Below are 9,345 nucleotides of genomic sequence, written 5' to 3' on the forward strand. Positions count from 1 at the left end.
CTGGAGGAGGTGCTACGCCGACTGGACCGGGTAGGCCTGCGACTAAAGAAGTCCAAGTGTGTGTTTTTGACCCCAGAGGTCGAATTTTTGGGCAGGAGGGTTGCCGCAGACGGGATCCGGCCTACCGAATCCAAAATGGAGGCGATCCGTCGCGTGCCCAGGCCCGGCAACACATCGGAGTTGTGTTCATTTCTGGGACTCTTGAACTATTTCGGGAAGTTTCTGCCGAACTTAAGCACATTGTTGGAGCCACTACACGTGCTCCTGCGTAAGGGTTGCGATTGGTTTTGGGGGGACTGTCAGGAATGGGTTTTCAGTTGGCCGCGGAGCCTGCTTTGTTCTAATATGCTGTTGACCCTGTACGACCGCTGTAAGAAATTGGTTTTGACATGCGATGCATCATCCTATGGGGTTGGGTGCATATTGATGAGAGCCAACTCCAACCTGTGGCTTATGCCTCCAGGTCGCTCTCCCAAGCAGAACGGGTACATGGGATGGTTGAAAAGGAAACACTCGCATGTGTCTACGGGTGAAAAAGATGCACCAGTACCTTTTTGGCAGAAGGTTCAAGTTAGAAACGGACCACAAGCCGTTAACATCCCTGCTGTCCGACAGCAAAGCTGTCAATGCCAATGCGTCAGCTCGCATACAGCGATGGGCTCTCACGCTGGCTGCGTATGATTGCACCATACAGCACCGGCCAGGCACCGAAAATTGCGCTGACGCGCTCAGCAGGCTTCCACTGGCCACCACTGAGGGGGCAGCGGAGCAAAGCGCTGAGATGGTCATGGCTGTCAATGCTTTCGACAGTGCAGGCTCCCCCATCACAGCCCACCAGATCAAAACATGGACAAACGGAGATCCCCTCCTATTCTTGATTAAGAAATGTGTTCTGACTGGGGATTGGGTGCCCGCACACGGAGCATGCCCTGAGGAGGTCAGACCGTTTCACAGACGGATGGATGAACTCTCCATCCAAGCCGACTGCCTACTATGGGGCAGCCGGGTAGTCATGCCCCAGAAAGGAAGGGAAGCATTCATCAGGGAACTCCACAGCGAGCACCCAGGCATTATGCTTACGAAGGCCATTGCCCGGTCACATGTATGGTGGCCGGGAATTGATGCAGACCTGGAACACTGTGTTCCCAGGTGCACGACGTGTGCCCAGCTGGGCAATGCCCCCAGGGAGGCCCCACTCAGCCCGTGGTCCTGGCCCACCAAGCCATGGTCACGTATTCACGTAGACTACGCGGGTCCGTTCATGGGGCAAGGCATGCTCCGGATTCAAGGACCCTCCCTTCAATGCCGCCTATCGCGCCTCCTGCTGGCCTACAGGTCCCGACCGCATTCGCTCACGGGAGTCCCGCCAGCGGAACTACTCATGAAACGCACACTTAAAACTCGGCTGTCCCTCATTCACCCAGTCCTGTCAGACATTGTTGAGGACAAGCGCCAGTCCCAAAATGAGTGCCACGACCGTATCTCAAAGGGGAGATGTATAGAAATCGATGACCCTGTATTTGTTCTTAATCACGCTTTGGGGCCCAAGTGGCTTGAGGGTACTGTAATTGGTAAAGAGAGGAATAGGGTCATTGTGGTCAGACTTAACAATGGACAGATATGCCGCAAGCATCTGGACCAAGTAAAAAAAATGGTTCAGCATGGATACTGAGGAACCTGAGGAAAATCATGAGATGCTGCCCACACCACTGCCAGTGAACGAGCAACAAGAACCTTCAGCAGCATGCACAGTCCCTGCGGCCAGCCCGGACAAGCCGGAATCACCACAGGTGACAGAGATGCATGCCAAGGCTCAACAACCAGAGCCCCAACTGCGGCGCTCCACGAGAGAGCGTCGACCGCCTGAAAGACTCAATCTTTGACCTAAAGACGTTGGGGGGGGGGGGGGGGGGGGAGGTGATGTCATGTATGTAACCTTCACATAACTGTAACCTTCATGTAACAACACTGTATACACCTAAGAAATGCACACCTTGAACTTGTGGGAGACACTCCTCACCTGGTCATCCAGGTTTATAAAGGGAGGTCCCACACAGTGTCATCAATTCTTGGTTCTGTGAGTAAAGGTACAGGTCACAGAGTGACCTTGTCTGCAGTATGTGACTCGTGTTAATTTACAGTAGTGTGTAAGGACACAACAATACCCATCTCTCACAAAGAAATCTCTCAGCTTTTCATTTCTCTGCTGTGGTGATGTGTCAAAATCCCTTTGCTAAACTAAGTGCAGTTGTGACTTGGAGGAAAGCACACTTTTCATTGTGATTGTGTAATTGCAGCACTGTGTGAGTGAGCCTTTAACTTGACAATTTCCCGCCACTTTTTTCTCACCTTTGAGCATCCAAAACAAAGTACTAAACTGATAAAAATTGTTTTTCTCCTGACATTCCTCCACTCTACACATGTGGATTTTTTTTTTAGCTAAGGTTACTAAATAACAACTTGCATTTATATAGTGCCTCTAACACAGTAAATCGTCCCAGGTGCTTCACAGGAGCGTTATCAAACAACATTTGACAGCAAGTCCACGTGAGGAGACACTAGGTCAGGTGACCAACAGCTTGGTTATGGAGGAAGGTTTTAAGGAGCACCTTAAAGGAGAAGAGAGGCGGAGAGATTTAGGTAGGGAATTCCAGAGCGTACGTCCTCGATAATAAAATAATGGAGTTTTTTTTGTTAATATAACAAGATCAAGATCATTAGAAATATTACTGTCCCCATTTCATCGCAGCAGGCCCAACCGCCAAGAATTGCAGATTGATGGTCTTGCACAAGTCTAGCAGAAGGTGTCAATGAAAAGCCTGTTTGTTTTCAGCCAGGTCACATTTGTTGAGGGTGTTAAATAAATACATTGAAGAACTTGATTCAATTCCTGCACTAATGTTCCTTCTTCAGATTTCCTGGGATCAATCAGCAGAAGCTATACATAACTGGATCCGTGGCCACGATAAAGTACCTGGAGCTTGGACTGTCATTGATGAACAGGTACCTGAAACATTCCCCTTTCTAAGTGTTTTGGTGTAAAGCCTGTGACTACAGCACAGAGTAACAAGCCAGTGTGGGTTTTGCTGATTGTATTTAGGGCTAATGTGGCTCCAATCTGGGCTACAGTACATTGGAGGCAGATACCAGACATCTAACTGAAATATACTCTCTCCAGTAGTTGAGTTAATGCCTTCTGATGGGACAGGCTGAATGCATGTTCTCTGATGGGATTGGTTGAGTACCCTCTTTTGCGACTGGCTGAATGCATTTTAGTATGTACAATAAACTAGTCTACCCTTTTATCAATTATTTTTATATTAGAGTTAGAAAAGCACACAATTCCACTGCTTTGCTCTCAAGATTGGTGGTCAGTTGGTGCAACAGCTCCATGTGTGTGATGGAAGTGTCATAAGAACATAAGAGCATAAGAATTAGGAACAGGAGTAGGCCATCTAACCCCTCGAACCTGCTCCGCCATTCAACAAGATCATGGCTAATCTGGCCATGGACTCAGCTCCACTTACCTGCCCGCTCCCCGTAACCCTTAATTCCCTTATTGGTTAAAAATCTATCTATCTGTGATTTGAATACATTCAATGAGCTAGCCTCAACTGCTTCCTTGGGCAGAGAATTCCACAGATTCACAACACTCTGGGAGAAGAAATTCCTTCTCAACTCGGTTTTAAATTGGCTCCCCCGTATTTTGAGGCTGTGCCCCCTAGTTCTAGTCTCCCCGACCAATGGAAACAACCTCTCTGCCTCTATCTCGTCTATCCCTTTCATTATTTTAAATGTTTCTATAAGATCACTCCTCATCCTTCTGAACTCCAACGTGCAAAGACCCAGTCTACTCAATCTATCATCATAAGGTAACCCCCTCATCTCCGGTATCAGCCTAGTGAATCGTCTCTATACCCCCTCCAAAGCTAGTATATCCTTCCTTAAGTAAGGTGACCAAAACTGCACGCAGTACTCAAGGTGCGGCCTCATCAATACCCTATACAGTTGCAGCAGGACCTCCCTGCTTTTGTACTCCATCCCTCTCGCAATGAAGGCCAACATTCCATTCGCCTTCCTGATTACCTGCTGCACCTGCAAACTAACTTTTTGGGATTCATGCACAAGGACCCCCAGGTCCCTCTGCACCGCAGCATGTTGTAATTTCTCCCCATTCAAATAATATTCCCTTTTACTGTTTTTCTTTCCAAAGTGGATGACCTCACATTTTCCGACATTGTATTCCATCTGCCAAACCTTAGCCCATTTGCTTAACCTATCTAAATCTCTTTGCAGCCTCTCTGTGTCCTCTGCACAACTCGCTTTCCCACTAATCTTTGTGTCATCTGCAAATTTTGTTAAACTACACTCTGTCCCCTCTTCCAGGTCATCTGTGTATATTGTAAACAGTTGTGGTCCCAGCACCGATCCCTGTGGCACACCACTAACCACCGATTTCCAACCCGAAAAGGACCCATTTATCCCGATTCTCTGCTTTCTGTTAGCCAGCCAATTCTCGATCCATGCTAATACATGTCCTCTGACTCCGTGTACCTTTATCTTCTGCGGTAACCTTTTGTGTGGCACCTTATCGAATGCCTTTTGGAAATCTAAATACACCACATCCATCGGTACACCTCTATCCACCATACTCATTATATCCTCAAAGAATTCCAGTAAATTAGTAACACATGATTTCCCCTTCATGAATCCATGTTGCGTCTGCTTGATTGTACTATTCCTATCTAGATGTCCCGCTATTTCTTCCTTAATGATAGCTTCAAGCATTTTCCCTACTACAGATATTAAACTAACCGGCCTATAGTTACCTGCCTTTTGTCTGCCCCCTTTTTTAAACAGAGGCGTTACATTAGCTGCTTTCTAATCCGCTGGTACCTCCCCAGAGTCCAGAGAATTTTGGTAGATTATAACAAATGCATCTGCTATAACTTCCGCCATCTCTTTTAAAACCTTGGGATGCATTCCATCAGGACCAGGGGACTTGTCTACCTTGAGTCCCATTAGCCTGTCCAGCACTACCCTCCTAGTGATAGTGATTGTCTCAAGGTCCTCCCTTCCCACATTCCTGTGACCAGCAATTTTTGGCATGGTTTTTGTGTCTTCCACTGTGAAGACCGAAGCAAAATAATTGTTTAAGGTCTCAGCCATTTCCACATTTCCCATTATTAAATCCCCCTTCTCATCTTCTAAGGGACCAACATTTACTTTAGTCACTCTTTTCCGTTTTATATCTCTGTAAAAGCTTTTACTATCTGTTTTTATGTTTTGCGCAAGTTTACTTTCGTAATCTATCTTTCCTTTCTTTATTGCTTTCTTAGTCATTCTTTGCTGTTGTTTAAAATTTTCCCAATCTTCTATTTTCCCCACTAACCTTGGCCACCTTATACGCATTGGTTTTTAATTTGATACTCTCCCTTATTTCCTTGGTTATCCATGGCTGGTTATCCCTTCTCTTACCGCCCTTCTTTTTCACTGGAATATATTTTTATTGAGCACTATGAAAGAGCTCCTTAAAAGTCCTCCACTGTTCCTCAATTGTGCCACAGTTTAGTCTGTGTTTCCAGTCTACTTTAGCCAACTCTACCCTCATCCCACTGTAGTCCCCTTTGTTTAAGCATAGTACACTCGTTTGAGACACTACTTCCTCACCCTCAATCTGTATTACAAATTCAACCATACTGTGATCACTCAATCCGAGAGGATCTTTTACTAGACCGTTTATTATTCCTGTCTCATTACACAGGACCAGATCTAAGATCGCTTGCTAACTTGTAGGTTCTGTAACATACTGTTCTACGAAACAATCCCGTATGCATTCTATGAACTCCTCCTCAAGGCTACCCCGTGCGATTTGATTTGACCAATCGATATGTAGGCTAAAATCCCCCATGATTACTGCCGTTCCTTTTTCATGTGCCTCCATTATTCCCTTGATTATTGCCCGCCCCACCGTGAAGTTATTATTTGGGGGCCTATAAATTACGCCCACCAGTGACTTTTTCCCCTTACTATCTCTAATCTCCACCCACCATGATTCAATATTTTGTTCATTAGAGCCAATATCATCTCTCGCAACTGCCCTGATATCTTCCTTTATTAACAGAGCTACCCCACCTCCTTTCCCTTCTTGTCTATCTTTCTGAATTGTCAGATACACCTGTATGTTTAATTCCCAGTCTTGGCCACCCTGCAACCACGTTTCTGTAATGGCCACCAAATCCTACCCATTTGTAATGATTTGTGCCGTCAACTCATTTACTTTATTTCGAATGCTGCGTGCGTTTAGGTAGAGTGTTTTAATACTAGCTTTTAAACAATGATTTTTAGTTTTGACCCCTCCTGCAGCCCCTTTATATTCATACATATTGTCCCTTCCTATCGCCTTGTGGTTTACACATACCCCAGTGCGACTCTGCTCTGTTGCCTCCTGCCTTTTGCATTCTTTCTTGGGGTCCTGTTCATCTGAGCTCTCACCCACTCTAACTAGCTCAGAGCCCTCTCCTGGGTTCCGAATACTCCTTGCATTGAGGCACCAAGCTTTCATGCTTGCCTTTTTATGACCCTTTAAAATTTTGCTGTACAATGGCCCTCTTTGTTTTTTGCCTTGGGTTTCTCTGCCCTCCACTTTTACTCATCTCCTTTCTGTCTTTTGCTTTTGTCTCCCTCTGTCTCCCTGCATTGGTTACCATCCCCCTGCCATATTAGTTTAACTCCTCCCCAACAGCACTAGCAAACACTCCCCCGAGGACATTGGTTCCGGTCCTGCCCAGGTGCAGACCGTCCGGTTTGTACTGGTCCCACCTCCCCCAGAACCGGTTCCAATGCCCCAGGAATTTGAATCCTCCCTGCTACACCACTGCTCAAGCCATGTATTCATCTGAGCTATCCTGAGATTCCTACACTGACTAGCACGTGGCACTCATAGCAATCCCGAGATTACTACTTTTGAGGTCCTACTTTTTAATTTAGCTCCGAGCTCCTTAAATTCATCTCGTTGGACCTCATCCCTTTTTTTTACCTATATCGTTGGTACCAATGTGCCAGGTAAAATTCATCAACTGATGACTAATTACAATCTGGCTAAAACGATATACACTACATAAAACTACACACTACATAAAACTACATACATTACATAATAACAATAACAATTTGTATTCATATTGCGCCTTTAAAGTAGTAAAGCGTCACAAGGCGCTTCACAGGAGTGTTTTAAGACAAAACAAATACATTTGATACCAAGCCACATAAGACGATATTAGGGCAGATGATCAAAAGCTTGATCAATGAGGTAGGTTTTAAGGAGTGTCTTGAAGGAGGAGAGAGAGGTAGAGAGGAGGAGAGATTTAGGGAGGGAGTTCCAGAGCTTGGGGCCGAGGCTGCTGAAGGCACGGCCACCAATGGTGGAGTGATTATAATCAGGGATGCTCAAGAGAGCAGAATTTGAGGAGCGCAAACATCTCGGGGCTGGGGGTTTGTGGGGCTGGAGGCGATTACAGAGATAGGGAAGGGCGAGGCCATGAAGGGATTTGTAAATAAGGATGAGAATTTGAAATCGAGGTGTTGGTTAACCGGAAGTCAATGTAGGTCAGCGAGCACAGGAGTGATGTTTGAGCGGGACTTGGTGCGAGTTTGGACATGGGCAGCCGAGTTTTGGCAGTACACATACAATACATAAAACTACGTAACACTACATATACTACATAAAGCTACATACACTAGATAGAACTATGTTCACTATATAAACCTAAATACACTTCATAAAACTATACACTACCTAAAACTACTTAAAAATACATACTCGATAAAACTACATACACTTCATAAAACTACATAAAACTATACACTAGATGCCCAAGCTTCGGGCCGCGCCTAGAACGGCGCAGCCCCGACCTGGATGCCCGTTTTTCGCACCACAAAGTGTGCCTAAAAAAAACTTCCAGATTCTCCAGCTCCCTGCTGGTCCTCTGGCCCTCGGCGCGGTGCAGCATGAGCTGTAGGGGCGGAGCTAGGTCCCTGCGCTGAAAACAGTGCCGGGACCTCTGCACATGCGCGCTACAGTGGGCGCGCATGTGCAGTAGCTCCAGGCGCCCAAAACTGTGTGGGAGGGCCCGAAGCACATAGCCCCTAGCCCTGGCCGAATGGCCTCACTGGGGCTGCGTGAATAAGGCTCCTCCCACGGCCAGCTCCTGCTTCCTCCCGACTCGACTCGACTCCCGCTCACCCGCCTCCGGACCCGACCCGACCCGACTTGACTCCTGCTCGGACCCCCCCCCCCCCCCCCCCGACCCGACCTCCGCTTCCCCCGCTCCCGACCTTCCCCTCCCCGACCGACCTCCGCTCCCGACCGATCTCCTCCCCCCACCCCCCCGACCGACCGATCTCCTCTCCCCGCCCCCCCCCTCCCTGACCGATCTCCCCCCCGACCGATCTCCTCCCCCCCCCCCCCCACCAATCTGCCCCCCCACCACCCCGACCGATCTGCCCCCCCCGACCGATCTGCCCCCGACCGATCTCACCCCCCCCCCCCGCCCGAGCTGCGCTCCAGACCCCCCAGGACCCCGGACCCGACACCACCTACCTGTCAATCCGGTAAGTCTCAGCTCGAAGTCTTGGGCCCGGCCGGGCCTGGCCCGTTCAACCTCCCTCTCCTTTCTCTCTCTCCCTTCTCTCTCTCTTTCCCCCCTCTCCCCCCCTTCCCCTCCCTCCCTTCTCTTCCCCCTCCCCTCCCTCCCTTCTCACCCCCTCCCCTCCCTCCCTTCTCACCCCCCTCCCCTCCCTCCCTTCTCACCCCCCTCCCTCCCTTCTCATCCCCCTCCCTCCCTTCTCAACCCCCTCCCCTCCCTCCCTTCTCAACCCCCTCCCCTCCCTCCCTTCTCAACCCCCTCCCCTCCCTCCCTTCTCAACCCCCTCCCCTCCCTCCCTTCTCAACCCCCTCCCCCCTTCTCAACCCCCTCCCCTCCCTTCTCACCCCCTCCCCTCCCTCCCTTCTCACCCCCTCCCCTCCCTCCCTTCTCACCCCCTCCCCTCCCTTCTCACCCCCTCCCCTCCCTCCCTTCTCACCCCCTCCCCTCCTCCCTTCTCACCCCCTCCCCTCCCTCCCTTCTCACCCTCCCTCCCTCTCACCCCTCCCCCCCCTCTCACCCCCTCCCCCCCTCCCTTCTCACCCCCTCCCCTCCCTCCTTCTCACCCCCTCCCCTCCCTTCTCACCCCCTCCCCTCCCTCCCTTCTCACCCCCTCCCCTCCCTCCCTTCTCACCCCCTCCCCTCCCTTCTCACCCCCCTCCCTCCCTCCTCACCCCCTCCCCTCCCTCCCTTCTCACCC

General features: G+C 49.4%; 1 protein-coding gene across 1 annotated transcript in view; it reads left to right on the plus strand.

Moving 5' to 3' along the window:
- LOC139278114 (mitochondrial 10-formyltetrahydrofolate dehydrogenase-like) overlaps positions 1-9,345 on the plus strand; it is a 99,526-nt gene that overhangs the window by 40,047 nt on the left and 50,134 nt on the right. Inside the window, exon 6 of the mRNA XM_070896771.1 lies at positions 2,914-3,003. Coding sequence (XP_070752872.1) covers positions 2,914-3,003 — 90 coding nt within the window. The remainder of the gene's footprint in view (positions 1-2,913; positions 3,004-9,345) is intronic.

This window comes from Pristiophorus japonicus, chromosome 13 (assembly GCF_044704955.1).
Source record: "Pristiophorus japonicus isolate sPriJap1 chromosome 13, sPriJap1.hap1, whole genome shotgun sequence".
In the NCBI taxonomy this organism is placed as follows: Eukaryota; Metazoa; Chordata; class Chondrichthyes; family Pristiophoridae; genus Pristiophorus; species Pristiophorus japonicus.